We start from the raw sequence: 21,941 nt of genomic DNA, 5'->3' as shown, positions 1-21,941 counted from the left end.
TCAATTTTAGAAGATTTAAAATTATTATTTTTTTAAGTTTATCATTAAATTACAAAATCAAATGTAGGTCAATTTCAAAACACAGCATTTATTTAGATTAAGTAATTGTTTAGTTTAGGGAAAATTTAGGAAGAACATTCTTATTTTCTACTCTTTGCTTCCACCCTAAATCTATATTGAACTCAACGCCTATTTTTCTTTCTTTTTGTTTTGTTTTGTTTTCTTTTTTTCCCGATGAATAAGCCTTATTTGTGCATAGATGTTCCACTGCATTCCTTGAGAAGCAGACAGGTATTATTAAGAATTACTTCTAGTTTACGCTTACCACTCTTTTGCTGGGATCAGTTTCCATTATTTTACACTCTAAATGCCACTTAAGGGTATTAAAAGAAGTGGAAGAGCATAAGTGAGCCTAACTGTAATACATTTCTGACAGGATTGCACTATGGCTACAGGACTGAGAGTTTCCATCTTCTCAATTCTATCCCCACAAAAGTCTCTACTCTTGTATATTAGTAGCAACTACCAAGTTAGCACCCGACTGAGTCCTAAAATTCAGTTTTAGGTATTACAACAGCTCACAAACATATTTTTCAACTTAATTAATCAGTGTTTTCTAAGGACTTTGTGTGTGTCAGGGTAGAAGGAGGTACGTAATGGCAGTGGGGTTTTGCAGGCTGAGTTTTTACATTCCAATGGCAGGAATGAGGAAGTAGTGTCTGACTTCTGACTCTGCTTCTTGAGCAAGTCTTTAGAACACATTCCTTTCCTGTGTCATAGCTCTTTTACATTGGTTCACAAATAAGCCACAGCACCTGTAGCATTTCAGTAAGGTTTAATTTGTCCCCCATCACCATCTCCTTATTGCAACTAGCTGGAAGAGCACAAATAAATGTTTGTTTTATTTTCTTTTAGTAGTGTAAACTGGATTGTTTTAGGCCAACCTAGATTTTCTCATTCTATCAACACCCTCTGCCTGGCAAAGTGTTATGAGTCTGAGCAAGCAACAAGCAGCTACATTTTATTCTCACTGACATCAGCACAAACCTAGATTATTTCCCACCACTTTAGCAGGGGTACGTAAGTCCAGATTTTGCTTTGGGAATGGACACCAGTCAACATATTGCTACATCTGGCATGCTAACTTTATCTGTTGCTTCTGTAACTCTCCCTGAGAGACACCTTATGAGAGATTCTCTGTCACAGTCTCATACTCTCCTAAAGTTCCAAATGACATTAGATCAATCACTTAGTGGGGAGTGAGTTCCTTAGAAAGTGCTAAAGACAATTTATCTTCAGAAATATGCAAACAAATGGCATTTTTGTTTCAAAATGTTGAATGAAATTTCTCTTTTCAAAAACGACTGACACAATTTGGTGTTTTATCTGTAGTTCAGAAAGACTCATTTGGTGAAATGCTCTGTCATGGTCTGTAGTCAAAGGCAGAACATGCAAAAGAATACAGTTAACTAAAGATTCAGTGCGTGCAATGTTTGATTTGTAGTGCACATCCCAGAATGTTGTCATCCTCATCACGACTTGCTGTAACAGTCCTTCACACTGCACTATTTAGTCCAACATTAGGCTATGGGACTTTACTCACTGCATTTACCTCTTTATGGAGCTTTTAAAACCACCCTGCTGAAAATGAGCAATTACTGACGCTACAGAGAAAAGCAGATTTAACGAAAGAGCTTGCTGTTCAGAACAGTGTCCCTCTTCCTTCTACCTGACTCTTACTACTTCTGGATGACAGAACAGGAGAGGATGGAGCTGCCAGGGTCATGAAGGCCCTACGGCTCACGGGCAGGATTATCCTGTGTGCTGCAAGAGGGGAGAGAGAAAAAAAAAAAAAAAGTAAAACAAATGGCTAAGCAGCCCTATGTGCTGTAAAATCCACTGCAAAGGCCCCCAGCAGGTCCTCAGTTGCTCTCAGCCATGCTTGTTGTGCCATCTAGTGACAGCCACTTCTTCTGTTCTTCCCCTACCCCTTTTCTTGTCCCTTCCTTACATCCACGTTAGAGAGCCACACTTCTGATTACAAAAACAAAATACACACACACCAGGAACAAGCAAACAGAAACGCCTAAAGACACACCGTCACAAGTCCTGCATCTACTCTTATCTTTTTAACTTATTTCCACTATCACCCTTCTCTACCCATTTCCTCCCATCCAAGCACAGATCTCACAGCCCTCATTATTTGCACAGTTGCCTGTTTCTCTTTTCATAACTGAATCATGACTGCATAGTTTTGAAAAGTAGAGTATAACAATTCTTAACAGGAAGCTGTATATGTAAAAAGTCAGTGAGTTTGACTATTTATATCATTCAATTACTCTTGTGGTTAAATCAGTTCAGTTTTAAGACTTTGATTTCCTACAATGCTTTGCTGGATGGTGGAATTATAAATACAAAACAGGTCAAATTCATCAATAATGTGACACGGTGCTGACGGTGGTCACGTAATAGTCGGCCCACAATGACCAGGCTGCACAAATGTGAAAAAATTTAAAATAGCTACTAAAACAGTTTGCAGATGAACCACTTACCCCATCTGGAACCACCCGATATCTTTTAGCTTAGATTTGAAGTCCTTAGGAGGAGTCCAGCATCTAGTTGTAACTTATGCCTTCGGAAGTACACCCCCCTCTATGACCCTTGTTGAGAACAGTTTAAACAGCCAAACTTTGAGCATGAGACTGGGGGACATTAGCTGTGATAATCCACCCAAAACAGGCAGGCAGGGCTTGAGTATAACGAGCATTGACACGTAAGAAAATCTCTGTCTCCAAACCTGTAATTCTAACAGGTGAAACAGAAGCAGAATTACACCCTCCTATGATTTCCTCCGCACACTGGAGAACGCGGGACAGCACAGATTTCTGCCAGTTGAGATTCAACAGAAACTAGCATCAGAAAGGGGATATTTAAAAGGGTTTGCCGTTGATTTACACGATTGCTCAGGTGCCAAAGACGAGCAGCAGCGGGGTTCCCGCACGCCGCTTACGGCTCCGAGAAGCGCGCCGCCCGGCGCCGCGGCGTACCCGCGTCCGACGCTCCCTTTTGAACAACTCTGACGGGAGGAGCGGGCCTCGGGCCTGGCACGTCGGCGGCACCGCTCCTCGTGCCGGCAACGGCGGGGCGGGGACCCGAGGTACGGCGCGCTCCGGCCGCCGGCAGAGGGGCGGCCGGCGCGGGGCGCTCGGCGGGGCGCGGCCCGGGCCCCACGCACCCGCGTGCCGGTTTCGCGGACGCCGCGGGCCCCGCAGCTCGCGGACGGCCGGGCTGCGGGGGTGCTCGGCGCCCGCCGCCGCTCCTGCCCCGCCTCGTCCTCCGCCAGGCGGCTGCGAACCCGCGGGCCCGGCCCGGCCCGGCCGCCATCGCCGCCGGCCCCGCGCGCCACAGCCCCGGGGCGCCTCGCCGCAGGCAGGGGGCGGCCGCCGCCCGCACGGACAGCTCGGCGCCCGGCAGGGCGGCCTCCGCCGGGCCCCGCCCGCCGCCCGGCCCGCGGGCACCTCCCTCGGCCCCGGCCCCCGCCCCCCGACGGCCCGGCGCTCGCTCCGCCCTCCGCCGGGCGCTGCTGCTCCGGGGCGGGCGGCGGCCCGCGGCCCCCTGCCGCTGGAGGCCCGCACCTGCTGCCTGGCGGCCGGGCCGCGCCGAGGCGGGCTGAGGCGGGCCGGGCTGAGCCGAGGTGAGCTGAGGGCCTCAGGGCCGGCGGCGCCCCTCGGCCGGGCGGGGCGGGGCGGTGACCCTCGGCCGACGGCGCGAGGCGCGGCCCCGCCCCCTGCGTGCCGCCTCCCGCGCCTGCGCGGCCCCGCCCCGCCGCGGTCCCTTCCGGCTGTGCCGGCCCCCCCCCGGCGAGCAGGGAAAGGCCGCGGGGTCGGGGAGGGCCCGTCCCGTCCCGACGCCCCGCGTCTCCCCGTTGCAGGAGCGCGAAGGACGATGCCGCCGCGCCCCGCCGCTCGCCGCGGGGCCGCCGCTGAGCTGAGCTGAGCCGAGCCGAGCCGAGCCGGCGCGATGGCGTGTGGCTGCCCGCCGCCCTTCGGGGACCCGGCGGAGGTGCGGGAAGGCTTCCTGTGCCCGCTGTGCCTGAAGGACCTCCGCGCGTTCCACCAGCTGCAGGCGCACTACGAGCAGGAGCACTCGGGCGAGGACAGGGACGTCAGGGCGCAGCTCCGAAGTAAGGGCGCGGCGCGGCGGGCCCCGGGCAGCGGCAGCCCCTCAGCCGCCGGAGCACCGCGGTCACCGGGCTGCGGGGCGCGGGGCCCGGCCCCGTCGGAGCGGGCCGGGGCGGGGCCGGGGCCGGGCCGGGCGCGGTTCCTGGCGCCGCGCCCCGCCCTTCCCGGCGTGCGGGCACGGGAGAGGCCCCGCTCCCCGGATGTCTGACCGCACGCGTGGGCTTTGTTACTGGCGCGGGTGGCCGGGGGGTCTTGGTGTGGTTTTTTGTTTCTTTGTTTGTTTGTTCAGTGAGAGAGCCCTCCGATTTACACTGTAAGGCAAGTGAATTCCCAAGCATTAGTCAAAGACCTTGCAGAACACGGGCGATCTCTGGTACTTGTCAGGTACCAATTCACTCGTCCCTTGGTTTGACAGCAGCTAAAACTCTAGGGGTTGGTTAAGGAAGGATGGTGGGGGGGAAAAGGTGGAAAAGAATTTGTATGGTGGAGCTGGCAGTAGATGCAGGGAGTGTCCCTGAGTTCTGCTATGGACTACTGGCTTTTACTGGTGTGTGGAAAATCCCTTTGTACTCCTGTTAACTAAAATACAACCCTCCCCCCCCAAAGCATACATAGTATCACTTTACATGGAGGGAAGAGTATGCAAAATTTGGTGGTAGGTCTGTGTGTCCCATATAAAAAGTCTTTGCTTTTACTTTTTTCCCTTCCCTCGGAGATCAACGGTCATTACTTCAAAAGTTTCTTTTCTGAGGAAAGTTCGTGTTTTTAATAAGCCTATCTTAAGAGTACCACAGCTGAGTATTTCTTAAGTCTTGAATTTGCTTTCCATCTGTCTGGTTACGTCTCAGCTGTTAGCACTGTCTTGTTCTCGGACAGTGGAGGTAGACTGGCCAGTAGTGCAGTCGTGTTCTCTTCATGGGCACGCCGCTGTCATAAGTAGGTGAATTACAGACGCTTGCTTCAGTCAAGTGTTTAAGCCAGAACAGCAATATGGTTTTCATTGTGATAAGAAGAAAACAACAGCTTAGTCTTCCTAAGATTTCCCAAATGCTTCTTTTATTGAATATAAAATATCTGCATTCTGTTTTTTTTTTTTTTTCTAATTGAACTAATTCTAGGAGATAGAATATCCAGAGGAGAGCACAGATGCAAGGGCAATAAAAATGCTCAAATTTCAAGTTCCCAGTCTTGTTTTTGGCCCAGGAGACTGCTCTCCTCTCACTAGCGTTTGCATGAAAATAATGCACTGATCTGTTTAATACTTTTGAAGTTATTTAGATGTACAAGCATATTGAAATTCTTAACTTGGACTTTGTGCCAAAATACAAAGAAAGTGTTGAACACACTCGAATCGGACACAAATCACTGGGAACTAAGAGATAGTACGTACACGGTGTCCCCGTGTGCTGTGGCATGGGGTCCCCCAATTTAATACGGTTTACTGTTTCCAGCGATGTCCCTGAATGGAGAGCCTAAGACTACTGGTTTGCTATTAGGGCCTTAGCACTACTTTGACAGATAACAAAGAGCATTTCGTTAGAATGCTCCACGCTCTGCTTTTAAACAGGACGTGTTGACTTATTATCATGGAAAAAGATTTGTGTTGAAAGATAGGGAGTATTCCATGCTGGTTTCACATGGCAAATACCGGGTAACTAACTGCCTCCTGTTTGGTATGTGGTTTTATCTTTTTCAGATCTAGTCCAGAAGGCCAAAAGAGCGAAGAAGAAACTACTGAAACAAGAAGGAGATGGCAGAACTGATTCTGGATGTCAGGAACGATATGAATCATTCAGCTATGGTGGAATAGATCCATACATGTGGGAGCCCCAAGAAGTAGGTAGGAGAGCTAGAGCAATACGCAGGGGGGTTAACTCTTATTTTAATCTTCGCTGGGGAAATTGAACAGTTTTGCTGAAGCTGCATGGAATTGTCTGTATTACATTTGATTTACTGTAGCATGGGGTTATGGCTTGCATATTGATTCTGTGCAGCCTGCCTATGTTGTGTGGGATGATGTGGAAAATACGTGTGTGTGTTATAGAATCAACACTCAAACCCCTTGAGAGCATGGTTAATTGTTATTTCACTGCACCTGAGCTGTTGAGTTTTGCTGGATATATATTTAGCACTGTTCATCTAGCTTTGAGGTGTTCTGCATGCATCTTGTGGCTTTTAACAAAACAGATAATCCACTGATTAATAAGCTATCGCCATATTAAATCTCTGCCTTTTGGGTTACTGTTCAAGTAGATGTTAGCTTATATGCCTGACAAAATGCTTGTCCCCTGATTTGAACTTTCAGCTATTTCTTTGGATTTGAGGTATAGGTAATCTCACATTAAAAAGAGGTTTAAATTAATCAAACAAAAATAAAACAACTATGGCTATAGATTTAAACTTTGCAAAAGTTAAATAATATGTTGACTGAGCCATTAATTACAAATACTGTTACTGGAAATTGCCTTTTATTATTGCAGAAATTTTATGGTTATTTTCAGGGAGAGGAGACGGCACTGTCTCTTGCGGGTCCTGGGAGTTTTCCTGTGCTGCTGGCAGATGAGGACTTTGTCCTTTGAGTCTGAGTTCTGCAGATCATTGTACTTTTGACTTCATACCATGATTGCTGCTGAAATAGTCAAAATTAGTAGCTAAGAATAAATTGAAGCAGTGAATTAACAGAAGGTTTCTGATCAGAGTGGGGAATATGAACCTTAGGGATTTTAGGATAGGATTTGGTGGATTTGTGAAAGGGGTCCTGTAATGTCTCCAAATCAGAGATTGAATTCAGTTAGCCAGAGGGGCTCTCCCATTCCTCTGAATTCAGCTATGGAGGGTTTTTTACATCTTTTTGTTAGAATGAGGAAGTGACGTCCTTTGTTTGTACAGTTAGTGTCAAAGAGCAACATCTGCTTTTGTGTTCTACCAGTCAGAAGAAAGATAACTTATTTTGTCTGTGTCTTGATTTTTCAGTATCTGGTTTATGTTATTAAGAAAAGGATTAAAACTTAAACCCGATTTTGTTGAGAATGAATTGTGTATTTCTTAAATAGATGCTGTACTGATCTTCTGCGTACTTGGTGATGACGTTTCTGTAGACCTGAACTGTGATTGAGGATTTGGTTCAGACCTCTAAAAGTGAGAAGGATGATCAGAAATCTGAAAGAGAAGATGCTGTTGTGTAGACCTCAAATAATCACTGGACCTGCATCTTGCCTTTGTTCCAGATGTAGTCAGGAAATAATGGGAGCTGGTTTTGAGATAAGTGCTAGCTGATAATAGCTTGCCAAATGTAACTGAGGGATGGAGATTAAAAAAAAAAATATTGCAGTTGTTCTCTTTAACGTAGTGTTCTTAGTTTTTCTGTAGTAGAAATAAAACACCATTAATTAGGCTTTAATCCACATGTTTTATGTGGAGCAGAACCGCAAAAACTTAGCATCCTAATGTCATTAAAATGCCATTTGAACCTGAGAAATAAATGGTGAAAAATAAGGGATAGCTGCCTTTCAAGAGGCATTTATATGCATTTAAATCCATGTAAAACACCTAGGTGACTCTGAAAACTTTCTGCTCTCTCCCAAGGTGCTATGAGAAGCCATCTTTCTGATTTTAAGAAACACCGAGCAGCCAGGATTGATCACTATGTAGTTGAAGTCAATAAGTTAATAATCAGGTTAGAAAAGGTAATTTTGCTGCTTTTTTAATATTCTAGTCTCTTAAATGTTTCCTAGACATATAGTCATGTTTTAGTGTGAAGGGTGCCCATTTATGCAGAAGTGCACTTTTTAAAGGATACTAAATTATGACTCTTTACAAGTTACTGTGCTTTTTTTATCCTTATGTAGTTTGGTCTGACTCTGTACTGCACATATGAATTCTGTTTCTGTGCAGTATTTTCAAACTGAAAATGCTGTTTTCATGTACTTAAGAACCATCTGTGTTTTCTGTATGTTTTCTCCATCTTTCACCTTACAAAGTTTCTCCCTAACGTGTCAGGACTTTTCCAGCTCGTCATTCAGCAAAATCCACCACTGACATATGATTTATTTGCATTTTTACTTGCAATAATGTTGGATGATCTAAGAACTATGTCCAAATGCTCTGACTGGAGCAGGTTTGGCGGTAATTGGTTAGCACTACTTGTCTGAATATAGCATTAGAAACAATCAGGAAGGTTGCAGGAATCTAACGTAAAACAGGCTTTTAAAGATGGCAGACTTTTCCTGTTGGGATGGGATGGGGGGTTAGGAGGTTGTGGAGTTCTTGCCTTTTTTTTCTTACAAAAGTGCAGTTTTCTTGAATGTGTTGTTTGTCTTCTACTAGCTTACATCGTTTGACAGAGCAAATACCGAGTCCACTAAAATAAGAGGTTGGTATGAGCTTACCTCAGACTACTTGCTGCTATAGTTTACCAGCAAAGGAATTAATTGAATATCTTACATTGTGTGTATTCCCTCCCTCTCCACCCGATTGTAGCTATAGAGAAGTCTGTTGTGCCTTGGGTCAATGATCAGGATGTTCCATTCTGCCCAGACTGTGGCAGTAAGTTCAGTATTCGAAATCGACGTCACCATTGCCGCCTTTGTGGGTCTATTATGTGCAAGAAGTGCATGGAACTTGTCGGTCTTCCTTTGGCAAGTAAGTGCAGTGGGTAGTGTTAATTCCTCCTTTCCTTATCTCACTCAGGGTGCTAATGGCATCCTGGCTTTTTGGAACAAGAAAACAAGCTTAATATTCCGTTTGCATGGGAAACTCATTCTTCAGTGTGTCAGTCAGTTCCCTGCAGACACTTGTCTGCAAAACAGAGTAAGAAGAATGATTTCTACAGTCTTTGTCTCTGTTCCTTCTTCAGATTGGGAAGTGTTACATAATGCTGAAAAAGTTACTAGAATATACTAGTACATAGTATTACTAGTTGTGGCATATTCCAAAATTGTACTGAGTACCGTAGCTCTGGAGGTATTAATTCTTGGAGTTATAACTCCAGAAGTTCTTGACATTTAAAACTGCTGTGGATATTTCAAATCTTGCCCACAATTGTCCAACTGTTGACATCAAGGTAATTTATCCACAAGCCTGTTAGGAAGCACTTTCAACTTTAGTTTCCTTCCTTATCTAGTGCATTGGAGGGGAAACTATGTTCTGTGGAAATAAATGATGTTAATTGGGATCTTCAGAGAATTCAAGCACAAAATAAGTACAGCATTAACATACCTCTTCTCCACACACTGTTTTGTAACTATGCAAGCTCCAACGTTCAACTCAGGATAATGTGAGAATGTTTCTAGGCATAAAGTATGCAAGTGGTTCCCAGTAGAGTGCTCTCTAGCTGCTTTTAGAATAGAGCAGGATCTTACAGTGAAGACCCAAATTCTGACATGTAGATCTGGTTGTCATGGGTTCCTTGCATGTCTTTCAGCAAACTTTTTCAAGACAGTTTTCTAGTATTTCAGGTAATACTAGCTTCGGTTAAAAGTTCAATTAATTTGTGTTGGTAAAATCTGTTGGTCTCTCCAATCAATGTAAAATTACCTGTGTATAACTTCTAGGCAAACTCACCAGTGCCAGCAAAGAGGCCTTGAGTTCTCATACTAGCCCAAGCTCTTCACCTAATAGCGTCCATGGCTCCCGCCGTGGCAGCATTAGCAGCATAAGCAGTGTAAGCTCAGTTCTGGATGAGAAGGATGATGACCGAATCCGTTGTTGTCAGCACTGCAAAGACACCCTGCTGAAAAGAGAACAACAGATTGATGAGAGAGAATACACTCCAGAGATTGTGAAACTCTATGAGGTAAAATCAAGCTCCTTGCTGTTTTCATACTCAGTATATATACCTGCAGTTGTTGCTACCTGGTTTTTGGCTTGTTCTCTCATGTCCAAGCTATTTATGGCTTAGTATTTGCCTGTGTACAGATGATAGACTGTATTGGGTGTTGATGCCACATAACAAAGAAAAATCTGAAATGATGGAGCCAGGTGCCATGTAGTACTTATAACCCATGATAACTTAAACCCTCATTTTAAGGCACAGCTTTATTCTCTGCATCTGAAACTAATAGTTCTGAGTTGCCTCTTGAAATTGTGAACTATGTCAACTGGGATTCCTCAGAACAGTCCTTATTAAACCAGTGATGTGCTGTGCGCTTTGTTAATGGGCTGCACTGGAACTGTACGACTTCATGTTGTCAGCACTCTGTCCTCACACCAGTGGTAAATACTTTTTGGAACCATCTAAATTGACCAACAGCGTATGGCTGGAACTTTTATGTTCAAATATGCTTTGATAGCAGGTACTGACAGTCATTGGGTATTCAATACAGTCTGTAAGCCTTTCTCCCAGCCCCAAGGTTAGTATTAATGGGACTTTCTGTTGATGCTCTCTATGAGGAAACTAAGACTAGAAGTTGCCTAAGTTTCCCATTAGAACAGCTTCTGAATTCAAGTTCACCTTGCAGGGGTACAGAGATTCTCTCTGTTCCTGACCATGGCATCTGTATTCTGAGGACAGCTGAAGGGCGCTGTGATCCTTAATAGTCAAATGGCTTTCATCACTGTTAGCTTGGAGTGTGCATAGGCACATTGAAAGGCTTATGTCAGCATGTGCTTACATTTGTGTTTTGACGCGAGTTCTTTTTATACACTTTGTTTTAAATAAGAAACTCCGACTCTGTATGGAGAAGGTTGACCAGAAGGCGCCAGAATATATAAAGATGGCAGAATCGCTAAAGTAAGCCCTATTTACTAATTTTGTTTGTGAATATATGCGTTTTTATGCAGCTGTAAAAGTGAGAAGTAGTAAAGAAGTGATGTGCTAAGGCTACAAGATTGTGTAGGTCATGAGAAAGTACTCTATTTTTTTAAAAAATCTAGACAAATACCTGTCAAAACCCCATGTTGATTAATGGAATAGATTATTAAAGCAAGTATTAAAGCTGATGAGTGTCATCCCTGTGATCTCTTACTAATTAACATATGACTTATTAATTCCAGAGTTTTGGTGCATCACTTGGGTGCCTGGATTAATATTTTCTTCCCATAAATTTGTATTTAAAAATAATTTTTAAAAAGTAATAATGCTAGGGTTATGCTTTCAACTTGTAGAATGGGAGAAATTCTATGGTTTTATCAGTCTTAAATACAGCTTCTGATTTAAGCATAGTCAGAATTTAATGTTACAGAACTGAATATAATTAGGACTTACGTTACTTACATCCTTAATTGTAATGACCTGCTGAAAGACTTGCCATACTGAATAAATGTAATATAAGACTGCCACATGTGCTTAATGTATGAAATGTAATAGAGTAGTGAAGACTAGAGGGAAAAACAGTACATTTCTTGGCTATAAAAAAGTCACTTCTGCCATTTGCGGTATTGCTGAAATCGGTGGATTTCAAGGAGCTTATAGGGCAAAGAAGGAAGCTGTACAGCAAATTTCTGGAAGTTGTTCCAAAGGAGATGTGAAGTAGGCTACTATGAGGGTTGGTTTTTTTAATCTGAATTTGTACTACTAAAAATATTTTTTTCATAACATAGTGAAAATTTCAGAGAATTAGCAGTATGCAGAAATGCATACATGGTGTATACTGTGCTGACTTGGATCCTGACTCCTTCCCAAATTACAATGTTTGATCACCTCTTAAAGAGCACTAGGATCTCCCCTCAAAAGGATTGTAACAACAATCACGTTTTGCATTTCTTTAAACCCTTACAAAAATGTGAGTGGTTTTGTTTTCCCTACTTGACTTCCTGACTTTCTGTGTTGTTGAATTAATAGGGGGGTTCCTTCCTTTATTCAGGTTTCACTTAGTAAATCTAAACACAGATACAACTATACGTCTGTGTTCAGTTCTTACAGAGGCAGATATTTAAATGTTAAGGTATGGTCACTTGTGACTTAGCTGACCCACTAAGGATCTTACAAGTTTTGCAGATTAAGAGATAAGTATTACACTAAGGATTTTGCATTGCGTACTTCATTCTGACTAGTACTGAGTCCTGAAAAGTTGTTATTTTTGAGGGCGTGATCATTATTTTGTGTATTTGAGATATAAAAGGAGAGGGAAGCTTAAAAACTGGTGAAGAGTCTTCCCTGTTAAATGTTAATTCGTTTTCTCAATAAATACAGGATTCTAGTGATTGGATCTCCGTGTAGATGCAGTTAGTTGCTAGCATCTTAAGTATGACACCCATATGGGGTTGTAGACTTTTGCTTTCTGACAAACGTAAGCAGAGAGAACTACTTTAGTGGTATAGTCGTCTTATTCAATCAGTGAGTGTTTTGTTTCGTTTTTTTCCTGCACCCAGTGGCCTGGAAAAAAAACACAGAATGAATGTATTTGTTAGGTTGTGTACATTTTAGATATTATTGATAGAGTGGGATTCTTCTTGTATTAAAATCCAATTTCTCCTATAAGTGTAAATAATAAAATCATAAATAAAATGATCTATTAAATCTTCACATTCATAAGTTGATTATCACTTTCCACTTCTGTCAGAATGAAAAGGCTTTTAAACACAATGAGCTCAAAATAAAAGCATTTTAAAGGATTAACTATCTTTACATTTGTTGACATCTCCTTGGGATAACTTCCAGTGTTGTATTTATTATTAGCTTGATGCATGGCTTACAATAAAGTTGTATTTATTTCTTAGTGCCGGGGAGACGACTTACAATCTTGAACATGCAAATGACTTGAGAGTGGAGATTCAAAGAGTATATGAATTTATAGATGCCTTAAGGTAAAGAAAGTGTGCACGAGCTGCCTATTGCTTTCTCTCATGTGCATCATAACAATAAAGAAAAACAGGATTTTTTTTCCTCTTCCAATACAGCTTGTGCTGTATATCCTTCTGTGATGACTTTTCTGTAGTTTTTCTTATTCTCAACTGTTGGGGCCTATGTTTGTGTAACATCTACCTGCTTATTCATAGTCAACTTGTCTGCTCAGTTGTAATGAGGATGTTGAAAGGTAGATGCTGTTCCTGTGCACTATCAAGCTCTACTTCCTTTTCCAACCATACATTCCTTTGTAGTGAAAATAACTTAAATGCAGAGGAGACAAATAGAGGCATAGTTTTTTTTAAGTGTTACAATTTGTAGTATCTAGAATGGCTTACCTAAAAGAACATTGGAAAATGTTAATTTGATATTGTCTGCCTCATTTTCTGTTGTATTTTCCTTGGCCTTTGTTTTTGAACTGATCAGATCGTACATTTGCTTTGATTCAGTAAGAAGATTTTGAACCTAGGCTTGCATGAAGAGCCCCAACCTCATCCTAAAACACTACAGCTTCAGAGAATGATAAGATACTCAGCTACACTTTTTGTTCAGGTAAATTAAACATATGTTATGAGCTGAATTTAAGTTTTATGTAGTGTTGTCATCTTTGCTGGGCATCCCCATGGTTTAAAACTATTTTGACAGAATGTTTAGTTCTGTGGATTTTTCTGTAGTTCCACCGAATGGATCGTGTAGTCAGAGCAGTATTGTGTTCCGGGGCTTGAGAGATCTTTGCTTTGTCTCTGGTGGAGGTTGAGCCTAGCTAGCGGTATAGTTAAGGCAGCCATGATATGCTCAGACTTGCAGCAGTAACTATAGTGTAGAAGTCCCTCTTATTTGTCTGTGTTCTGTTGGTGGTATTTCTATATTCAAGAAAAAAAAAATCCTGAAAATTTGGCTGAACGCCTGCAAGTAAAACTGTAAATATTTCAATTTTTGCCAGGAAAAACTGCTTGGCCTAATGTCCCTGCCAACCAAAGATCAGTATGAAGAACTGAAGAAGAGAAGACTGCATATGGTAAGACAGGTTAAGATCTGTATCTTGTATGAGGGCCTCCTTCAAGGTCTTAAAGAAATGCACAGTTATTTACAACTCAGAGTTAATCTCAATGTATTAGTACCTCTGTGTATATGAATGAATAGCTGTCCTTAACATTGGACTTCAAAAAAAATTTTTTGGTGTTGATCATTCCATGTCCATTTTCAGGGATGTGTGTAATACAGTCATTGTATTTCTACCTAGAACAGAGAGACAGAGGTCAGTACTGAGAGCTGGGTACTTCTAGAAAGTAGCAACGACTTGCTTACTCGTGCTGTTGCTCTGCAGTACTGCAGCAGAAAGCCTTTAAGTATCTTAGCTTATGTGGATTTTCAAATTGTGTTCTGGAGTTCATTTGCACAAGTAGAATTCGGAGACTTCTTTAGGTGGTTAAAAAAAAAAAAGAAGAAAAATATCTAGAATAAGGATGCATCTTCAGAGAGGTTTGGGATTATTTTTTTTCCAGTTAGGAGGGAGGACATCACTAAATGTAAAATAAACCAACTTTATGTTGAGGTAGAAGTTGAGAAATAAAAATCATTGCATTCCAAAAGCTAGTATCATCAGTGATCTTTAACACTGATGCTCTATTACAGAAGTACCTGCTGTAGTTGACTGTGATACAGTTACTGTACAAATCAGTTTGAGGCCACTCTTTGGACAGTTGGATTAGGCATTTTCTGCTCTATGTATAACGCTGTCACTGTTCCTCCTTGCCCTCAAGTTTGTACAGGCAGATATGAAGGGATATTAAGTACTTTCACAAATAAACTGAAGGGAAACATCTAGGCAATATTACGGAAATGACCATTTTCTGCAGAGTAAGCAAAAGTGGAACTGATCTGTTTGTGACAGCAGTGTCTAAGGTAGATAAAGCCTAACTTTTTGTACCTACGGATATTAAAAAAAAAATCGTGGTGTTCTCTCCCTACATGTTTGTTTTAGGCGGCTCTTGAAACACACAGAAGACAAGAGGAAAAGCAGAAGGACTCGACTTCCAGATCTGTAGCTGCAGTTAACGGTGATGCAAGTCACCTAAGAAAAGGAACAGTCAGGAAATCTGAAGGCTGGTTACCTACATCTAGTGTATCTCGACAATGTGAGATAGCAGACCCACTTCTTCAGCAGATTGACAACATCACATCCTTTATTAAGCAAGCAAAAGCAGCTAATCGGCTAGACGAGGTCCGTATGTTGCAAGAGAACCTGAGGCAGCTTCAGGATGAATACGATCAACAACAAACTCTGAAAGCTATTGAGCTTTCTAGAAAACAGGCAGAAGAGGAAGAGATGCAGAGGGAGGAACTTCAGGTCCTTTGTGAAAAAGAATGGGAAAGAGAACACCACAAATTCATGTCTCAACATGCAAGGACACACTCCTTAGACTTCAGAGAAGTCAAGCAGCATCAGCATGAAGTTGCAAAAGAAAATCAGAACTTGATAGCACATGGATTGGATTTGGATATTACTCAGATGAAAGGGAACCCAAGTTTTGAAACTACTGCTGTTCAACAGCTGCCAGCTAAAGAGTACTTTATCTTTCCAGTCAAACCCCAGAATGTCCCACAGTGCGACAAAGACCAAAATAGGGCAGCCTGTCTAAACCCCTTTGAAGATGAAGCAGATACCCCTCTATCAGAAGAAGATCCTGCTAACCCATTTGCCAAAGACGTTTCTCCGCTGATTTCTTTCTCTAATGCTGTTCTACAAAGTGATAAAAAAGAATATAATCCATTTGAGACTGAGGAGGATGAACAAACTAATGAAGCATCTGTCAGTACTTCAAACCCCTTTGAAGAGGATGAAGATCCATGTCAAGAGTCTGGGGGCAATTGGAATTCTGGGAATCCATTTGAAGAGGGATCTTCTACCAATCCCTTTGAAGTGGAGGATGGCAATGAGATCTCAGAAGAGGAGGCTATAGAGGAGGAACTGCTTCTCCAACAGATAGATAATATTAAAGCCTATATATTTGATGCCAAACATAGTGGGCGAATGGATGAGGTGGAGGTACTGACAGAGAACTTGAAGGAATTGAAGTGCACCTTAGCAAAACAAAAGGAGAAATCCAACTGTTGAAGCAGCAGTAGGGCTGTGTAATAATTATTTCATGTCCACTGTTAAAGATGGGAAAGTAGAACAGATAAACAGGAGTACAGGTTACAAGAGGGAATTGGGAGAATCTTGTGGGATTTTTTTACGCACTTTCATTTACGTATTTCCACTACTACTCAGCCTTGAAGAAAGAAAATTGAGGAATGCTGCTAGTCTTGAACACTTATGCTAAGAAATTTTACAATAACTTGTTACAACCCTCTTAGTGGTAATTGGTCTTATTGTGTATTTGGTCAAAAGAGTTAAGTGGTAACAGGGAACTACAACTTGGAAATGGTTTCAGGGTTGGTTCGTCATCTTTCCTCCTTTCTCTTGTGTTATTGTACTAGGTGTATTATTGGTTTTTCAAGTGGCACTCTGACTAAAGAGATGAAAATGTTTCTAAAATGTATGCGTCTTTTGATAATGGCACAGTACAAGTGTTACAGGCTAGCCTAGTTGCCCTAATGGAGTTACAGGAAAGTGCTGTTAAAAGGCTGCTGTGATTCTTTGAGATACAGAATACCCAGGCTGCAGATCAATTTTGTGCAATGCTAATACATAAAAGGGATTTTAAGACTATGAGGAAAAACTTTGTAACTGATCTTAACATGAGTAACTTTTTAGAAGTGTTTATAAAAATTCATGAGTAAAATTTGGGTGCTGCCCTTTCATCATTTCTAATTTCCCAGTTACTCTACGCACAAATTGCAGTGTAAGAGAGAAAGCTGAACTGGCTTCAGAGACCAATCTGTGTGGGAATGAATACCTAAATGCTCGTTCACAGGGAGAAGAATGTCAGGCTAGCACAAACTACAGTTTTAAAAGGTGACCCTGCAATCCCTAACTGTATTGTGGAACTTGTATATTCCTTTATGTCTTCTGGGTAACAGAATGATCATGTTTGTTTTATCTGTGAGACTGGAACCCTCTTCATAGCATTTAGAGAACAGAAGTTCTGTTTATAATGGAGAGCTGAAGTGCCACTAAACTGGAATTCAGTGAAAGCTGGGCTGCGATGGTGCCAAATAGCAGATCCTATCTTACACTTGATTCCCATCAAAAGAAATTAAGAGAATCAGGCACAGCTGTCTTAAATAAGAAGCTCCAGATTGGAGTCTTGGTGTGAACCTGTGACCTGGGGGATGGCTAGAGGATGGCCAGCATCTGTGGTGCAGGGAGGCTTAATGCTGGGCTTCTGAAGATTGGTAACGTAGATACTGATATCGAAATGTAGAATCATTCAATGTTAAGTCAGCATGTATCTTTGCAAAAGACTGTGCCTGATCTGCTTTGATTTTTGCCTTTGAGAGGCAGAGGTCCATTGTCAGGCATTGGTGTTTGAAAAGGTGGTTGGGAGGAGTTAGTCAAAAGGGTGTATTTAATTAAAGCTGAAATAGAGGAATTGGGCAGATCGCACTGTACAGCACTAATAATGGTGGGCTTATACAGAAGTGCAGTTGTATGGAACAGGACACTTCTTTTAACTATGTCTCCAATAACATGAATAGCATAGCTATAATGTGAACATCACGTAATATTTCTGAGACACAGATATAATCGTGCTACCTAAACAGCAAGAACCCTAGTTTTACTTTTTTGTAAATATGTGGAGGTATGGACTTGTAGAACTTCTGTTTCAAACAAAGAAAACATATCCTCAGTAACACTAGTAAATGATCAAAATAATTTAGAGCAGCCACTTGAAGAACATAGCTGTTCTTTTACTGTAGCATAAATTTGAGTTTGAAAGGTGTGCAGAATGGGTTGTCGTAAGACCCTGAGGGTTTATACTAAGGTGTTTTATTATTGTTGATTGAGTCCCTTAGTGTTACTTTGCACCAAATGAAATAAAGAACAAAGGATTCTGAAAGGTTGTCAAGTAGCACAAAAGTGCACTGTGGCACCAGACTTAGGAAGGCAGCAAGATAAAGAAACACATTAAGATAGCTAAACTTTATCCCCTTTATACACAGAATTGTTTTAAAAGTAGTAGTATAGGGTAACTATTTAAGACAGACTAGTTTGTGAGTCAAGAGGACTGCTCCCTGCACTATAACCCAAAACTTCTTTTGATGTTGATGCAAAAAGAATGTTTCAGTGGTTTCAGCTTTTGCTTTTAGAATTGTTTTTTCCTTGTTGTAACTATCTTGCATTCTTTGTATTTTCAGCCTAATACACTAATAAAGTATCCTTATTGTATATGTAACAACATATTTTTACAAGCAGGTAACAGACTAGCATACCTCATGATCAGTGTCAGTGTTAAATGTGACTAGCAATCTGATACTAAAGTCATCTCTAATGTGAAGACATTCACTGGTATTTGGATTGCTGTAAGGCTCACAAGGCACAACAAAATGAAGATGACATAACCATAAAGCTAAATAAATAACTTGCATTGACATTTGTTAACATTGCATGCACTACTCTGTATGAAAACTTTGTAAACAGAGATGAAATAAACATTTATTTTGTGCTGTATTTGCCCTTGATGATTTTTAGAGGTTGCTCATTCACGTAGGTGTGAAATTCTGTATTCAACCACCTGCTCAGAAATGCTAGTATATGTTCAAATTACTGCAGAAATAGATAATCCTGGCTTAATACTATATGCAACGACATAATTCAAAGCACTGTAGTACTATCTATCATGTATTTATATATACTATTATAGGTACACTGTAATTGTTTGGTGAGGCAGAAGCTATTCTGATCATGTTCAGGGTCAAGGAGCAGCTGAAGGAAAAGCAGTTACAGAGCAGCAGCACTGGACTATGAAGCACACTGAACTTGCTGACTAGAATTACCTGGAAGTCAAGTTGTCTAGCTATGCGTCTCCTTTGCTTGTGGGTTTTTCTTTTTGGCCTTCATTTCAGTATGCAGTTTCAGTTGGGAGTATGTCATTTGGCTGTCTTCAGTTAGTACAAGCTGGAAATGGGTGGGAACATTTGAAATGTTCTGAGAGTCTGTGGAACCCTGTGCTGCTTTTAAGAGAAATCGACTTTTACCCCTAGTTTCTCTATCTCAAAGCAAACATGATCTTGGGAACTGCATCAGGCAAACTACTGCCAGCAGGCTGCGTGATCCTTCCCCATAGAACCAGTAAGAAGTACTGCTACTCCACAGCTGGAGTTCTGGCTCCAGTTGTGGGCTTCCCAGTATGAGAGAGACTTGGAGCTACTGGTCAGAGTCCAAAGGGCCGCTAAGATGATTAAGGGCTAGAAGCATCTCTCTTGCAAAGAAAGGCTGAGAGCCTAAAGAGGAGAAGGCATGTGGCAGGGAGGAAGAATTTTATCAATGTACACAAATACCTGAAGAGAAGTTTCAAGGATGGTAGTGTCAAGCAAGAGGCAATGGGCACAAACTGGAACACGGGAAGAGATCCCTTTGAACATCAGAAAAGACATCTGCTGTGAGGGTGATGGAGTTCTTGTGCAGGTTGTCCAAGATGCTGTGGAGTCTCCCTTCAAGATCATCAAAGACCATCAGCCTGTTCTAGGTGTTCCTGCTGGAGGAGGTTGGACCAGATGCCCTCCAGAGGTCCCTTCCACCACCAGCCATGCTGTGAATCTGCTATTTTTGCTGTAACGTTTTATCTGTAGGCATGAGTACAAAACATGGCTCTGGTCAGTTCTCCTTCTTGCTTTCACACAGCTTTGACTGCAATACTTTGTAAAACTGGCACAACAAAAGCTGCTTTTTTAACTTACATTTATTTAATATTTTTCATTTTAATTATTCTAGTTGTAGCTGTAAGAATTATGGGACAAGAATGTCAGTATCACACAAACTTGCTTGTTCCTGTTTCCATGATGTTTTAACCCTTGTCTCTCACTGAAGCACCTTGATCACCCAGCCCTGAGGAAACAACTGCATGGCTCGAGATTTCAGGCTGATGCTTCATTTTTCAAAGCAGCTTTATATTTTCCCCTCATCTCTTTGGGTAGTGGCACAAAGGCAGGGCAGGGAACTTGGCCTTCAATTTCACACATGCACTCTCGCAGATGATACTTCTTGGGCCCAAAAGTTGCAGGATGTGATAGTTTTTTTCTTTCTCTTTCCTCTTTTTCAAGTGTTTCTCTAGAAAAAGAGATTAGTTTGTTACTATCGGAAGCCTGAATGGCAGCCTTTCCTATCCATTCCCGATACACAACTTACCAGAAGGACGGCTTTACCCGGTTAAATTTGACAATTTATTTGGAAAAAAAAATCCTATATACTCGACAAGTTTGTAGGGACTGTATTATGATGTATGCTACATCCTATGATGTGTGTACATCAGCATATTGTTACTTACTTGCTTTTCCCCAAGATTTTTTTAATGTGCTCAGTTATCTCCTTGTTGGTTTTATCTTCCACGTCAACCAAAACTTGTTCTCCGCTGTCTGTTAAAAAAAATCATGGTACTATGGCGGAAGTCCCCACAGCCCCTTCCCTGCCCACCACGTGCAATTTCACCGTGCCTACAAAAAAAGCGTTTTAAAAAGCACGAAACTAAAAAAAAAATGTGTGAAACCTGCTGCCCTACTGCAGTTAATACCAACGCACATCGCTCACCAGGCACCGCCAAGCCATCGCCCCGCGCAGCAAGGCCGAGACGCGGCGGCCGCCGCCGGGACCCCGCGCACCGCCCCCGGCCCCGCAGGCGGCGCTCGCTGGGGGCCCGGGGAGGCTCCCGGCGGGGCCCGGCCCGGCGCCACCTACCCAAGTAGAAGCGGAGGAAGGGCGAGGGGGTCATGTTCCTGAAGAGCATGATCTGCACCCAGGGGTTCTTGTACTGGATCTGGGGGACGTTGAAGAACACAAACTTTCTAGAAGGAGGGAGGAAAATTAAACCGCGGGTCCCGCGGGGTACGGCCGAGGCGCGGCGCGCTGCCGGCGCAGCCCCGGGCTCACCTGGCGCCCTCGCTCAGCTCCCCCGCCGTGTTGTAGTTCACCGTCATCACCTTCACCGCGCTCTTGAAGATGACGTCGCCCTGGCTGAGGTACTGCAGCGTCCGCCGCACGGGGAAGCGGCCCTTCATCGGCATGGCGCCGCCGCGGCCGGAAGGGCGGGAGGCGCCGCCCCCTGCGGGCGGGCGGGGCCCGGGGCGGCGGGCCCGGGGGCGCCCGCGGCGCGGGGCTCGGCCGGCGTCGGGGCCCGCGAGCCCTCTCTCCGCGCGGGCCGCAGCCGGCGGACCGGCCGCGGCCAACGGCTGCCGGGAGCGCGGGCGGGCCGGGCCCCCGGCGCTGCCCCGCGCGAGGCCGCCCCCAGCTCCCTCAGCCGGGCGCGGTGCAGCGGGAGGCAGGGCGCGCCGCGGCGGCCGGGGAGGGGAGCACGGGACGGCCGGGTGACGGGGGCGCGCGAGGCAGGGGACGAACTAAAACGAAAGAAAGACGGGGCTGCCCCTCCTCTCCCCGGGAGAACAAAACAAAGGATAACCACAACCATTTTCCACTTTATTTCTGGCGATTTCCTTCTTAGTAACCTAGTACCTCGACGGAAAAGACATCTCAAAACATGCTAGGGGCAAGGGTTTTCTTTTGGTCACTAATACTTTATAGTATAAGAAATATAAAAAGCAATTAAATTAATACAGCTGGCAGGGCATGGTTGAATGTATGTTTTTGTTTGCAACAAGCCACGCGGCTCTATCAAATGCCAAAAAAAAATCCATTTTGTGGTCAAATAAAATATGCCTACCTCCATGCATAAGTTCACACCCAGAGCACACAAGTGCTCCACAACGTTCTAGCAACACACGCTGACCCTGAACAGTAACGCGCTTCTGAGCTCCAGTAGTTCTGTTTCTTAGAGGCTCCGCTGGTGGCTGACAGAGTGAATGCTCGGTTATGCGGA

The 21,941-nt window shown here is 43.3% G+C and overlaps 3 protein-coding genes across 14 annotated transcripts in view; 1 reads left to right on the top strand and 2 right to left on the bottom strand.

The window, feature by feature from the left end:
• Positions 1–3,773, bottom strand: part of TMCC1 (transmembrane and coiled-coil domain family 1) — a 152,916-nt gene extending 149,143 nt beyond the window's left edge. For 3 of the 5 annotated variants that reach the window (XM_080605516.1, XM_080605517.1, XM_080605518.1), the window contains exon 1: positions 3,636–3,773. The gene's annotated coding sequence lies outside the window, so the exon portion shown is untranslated. Of the gene's footprint in view, positions 1–2,552; positions 3,039–3,635 lie in introns of those variants that run through there. The other 2 variants (XM_080605520.1, XM_080605519.1) reach the window with 2 other exon arrangements.
• RBSN (rabenosyn, RAB effector) overlaps positions 1–18,583 on the top strand; it is a 187,625-nt gene extending 169,042 nt beyond the window's left edge. For 3 of the 6 annotated variants that reach the window (XM_080605493.1, XM_080605495.1, XM_080605494.1), the window contains exons 2-12: positions 3,892–4,183; positions 5,878–6,021; positions 7,767–7,867; positions 8,508–8,553; positions 8,661–8,822; positions 9,734–9,975; positions 10,841–10,911; positions 12,840–12,926; positions 13,416–13,518; positions 13,910–13,984; positions 14,951–18,583. In XM_080605493.1, the coding sequence (XP_080461619.1) occupies positions 4,021–4,183; positions 5,878–6,021; positions 7,767–7,867; positions 8,508–8,553; positions 8,661–8,822; positions 9,734–9,975; positions 10,841–10,911; positions 12,840–12,926; positions 13,416–13,518; positions 13,910–13,984; positions 14,951–16,084 (2,328 nt within the window). In that variant the 5' untranslated portion in view covers positions 3,892–4,020 and the 3' untranslated portion in view covers positions 16,085–18,583. Of the gene's footprint in view, positions 1–3,556; positions 3,695–3,840; positions 4,184–5,877; positions 6,022–7,234; positions 7,320–7,766; positions 7,868–8,507; positions 8,554–8,660; positions 8,823–9,733; positions 9,976–10,840; positions 10,912–12,839; positions 12,927–13,415; positions 13,519–13,909; positions 13,985–14,950 lie in introns of those variants that run through there. The other 3 variants (XM_080605498.1, XM_080605496.1, XM_080605497.1) reach the window with 3 other exon arrangements.
• Positions 6,631–21,170, bottom strand: MRPS25 (mitochondrial ribosomal protein S25). 3 transcript variants are annotated; one of them, XR_013955329.1, is made up of 7 exons: positions 20,999–21,170; positions 20,807–20,913; positions 20,400–20,487; positions 19,813–20,182; positions 19,414–19,698; positions 9,744–9,912; positions 6,631–9,326 (listed from the first exon to the last, which is right to left on the bottom strand). XR_013955329.1 is itself a non-coding variant. In XM_080605536.1 (4 exons), exons 1-4 carry the CDS (start codon positions 21,130–21,132, stop codon positions 19,990–19,992), a joined length of 522 nt encoding a protein of 173 aa, XP_080461662.1. In that variant the 5' UTR covers positions 21,133–21,170; the 3' UTR covers positions 19,800–19,989. The 3 variants fall into 3 exon arrangements, 1 of the variants encoding a protein (XP_080461662.1); XR_013955330.1 differs by having other exon boundaries at positions 6,631–6,810; XM_080605536.1 differs by lacking the exons at positions 6,631–9,326; positions 9,744–9,912; positions 19,414–19,698 and having other exon boundaries at positions 19,800–20,182.
• Between the last annotated feature and the right edge of the window lie 771 nt (positions 21,171–21,941).

The sequence above is a fragment of the Anser brachyrhynchus genome (assembly GCF_964034855.1).
Source record: "Anser brachyrhynchus genome assembly, chromosome: 10".
NCBI classification, from domain to species: Eukaryota; Metazoa; Chordata; class Aves; order Anseriformes; family Anatidae; genus Anser; species Anser brachyrhynchus.
Note: the sequence above shows the minus strand (reverse complement) of the source record. Positions and strands in the feature narration are given on the sequence as shown.

What these genes read in the sequence shown, in the direction of transcription:
- MRPS25 (XM_080605536.1), bottom strand. Translation starts at nt 21,132, where the DNA reads ATGCCGATGAAGGGCCGCTTCCCCGTGCGGCGGACGCTGCAGTACCTC. An exon ending in GAGCTGAGCGAGGGCGCCAG is followed by an intron (nt 20,914 to 20,998) that starts GTGAGCCCGGGG and finishes CCCTCCTTCTAG; the next exon opens with AAAGTTTGTGTTCTTCAACG. An exon ending in AAAATCTTGGGGAAAAGCAA is followed by an intron (nt 20,183 to 20,399) that starts GTAAGTAACAAT and finishes CTCTTTTTCTAG; the next exon opens with AGAAACACTTGAAAAAGAGG.